Genomic DNA, 1,360 nt, shown 5'->3' with positions numbered 1-1,360 from the left:
TGTGTGTGGCCAGCTCAGCCCACCAGGGGGCGGGGCTGGCTGGCATGTGGTGCTGGGGGATCGAACCATGGTCCCTGTGCTTTGCTAAGCTTGTTTCAAGTAGGTGCTTTAGACCACTGAGCCATCTCTCCAGCCCCCAGTGTAAACTTAAAGTTGTAAAAAGTATCAAATCAGTTATTTTCCAGGTTTTTGACCACTGGTTTGTTTGTTTTGGCGGAACCGGGGACTGAACTCAGGACCTTGCACTTGCCAGGCAAGTGCTTATTCTACTGAGCCATCTCCCCGGCCCCCTGACCACTAGTTAATGGATGAAGAAACAGTAGTCCTACTGGGATTCAGTTCACTTGTTTTACTGCTTCCCAAGGGAAAACCAAAACAAACCTTGGAGACTTTAGTTTATTTCAGAAAGGTCAATTTAGAGTTTGAAATTGTTAAACTAGATGTGATACTTTTGACTATTATCCCCACTACTCAGGAGGTTGAGGCCCCAATACAGGTAACTGCTAGGCCTAGGCCCTGCCTCAAAAATAAAGGGGGGTGGGGGCGTGGGGAGATGGCTCAGAGGAATAAGCACTTCCCTGGCAAGCACAAGGACCTGAGTTCAATCCCCGGTTCCACCAAAAAAATAAAATAAAATAAAATAAATAAATAAAAATAAAGAGGGCTGAAGACTCTTGCCCAACATGCACAAGGGCCTTGATTTGATCCCCAGTGCTATTTAAGAACAAGTGAAGGTGGTCAGCAATAAGTATCACAAAGGTGTGAATTTAGTCCTAAGTAGTTAAAAAGAAACTTCAATTTCTTTTCTTTTTTTTGTGGTACCGGGGATTGAACTCAGGCCCTTCTGCTTGCCAGGGAAGCGCTTATTCCACTGAGCCATCTCCCCAACCCCACACTTAAAACTTGTGGAAGGAATTAATGTCACTAAGAAAATGTTTCTCAGTGGTCCCATCTGGAACAGTCCATAGTGGGTACCAGTTCTTAGGAGGAATTTGTTCATATCATGCAGTATTTTATTTAGCCAGAAATGTGGTTTTACATTAGTCCTCCTACCCCACAATTCTATGCTATTCTTTTTAGGTTACAAAAGCAGGCTGGTCTCTGGAAGATGTCGATGCATTTGAAATCAATGAAGCCTATGCAGCCATCTCTGTTGCAATAGCTAAAGAACTTGGATTAAACACAGACAAGGTAAAGATTAGGAAGTATTCCTTATAGTGCCGGTTCACTCCCAGTGTAAACTTTTTTTTTTTTTAATTATTTATTTTTATTTATTACATTTATTTAGTGTGTGTGTGTGTGGCCAGCTCAGCCCACCAGGGGGCGGGGCTGGCTGGCATGTGGTGCTGGGGGATCGAAC

General features: G+C 43.8%; 1 protein-coding gene across 1 annotated transcript in view; it reads left to right on the top strand.

Annotated features, from left to right (window-relative positions):
* The window catches only part of Acat2 (acetyl-CoA acetyltransferase 2), a 17,009-nt gene extending 15,775 nt beyond the window's left edge, over nucleotides 1–1,234 (top strand). Inside the window, exon 8 of the mRNA XM_004639537.2 lies at nucleotides 1,081–1,234. Coding sequence (XP_004639594.1) covers nucleotides 1,081–1,218 — 138 coding nt within the window. The 3' untranslated portion in view covers nucleotides 1,219–1,234. The remainder of the gene's footprint in view (nucleotides 1–1,080) is intronic.
* Nucleotides 1,235–1,360: the final 126 nt, after the last annotated feature.

The sequence above is a fragment of the Octodon degus genome, unplaced genomic scaffold (genome assembly GCF_000260255.1).
Source record: "Octodon degus isolate 3935 unplaced genomic scaffold, OctDeg1.0 scaffold00112, whole genome shotgun sequence".
NCBI classification, from domain to species: domain Eukaryota; kingdom Metazoa; phylum Chordata; class Mammalia; order Rodentia; family Octodontidae; genus Octodon; species Octodon degus.
This window is presented reverse-complemented; position numbering and strand designations above follow the sequence as displayed.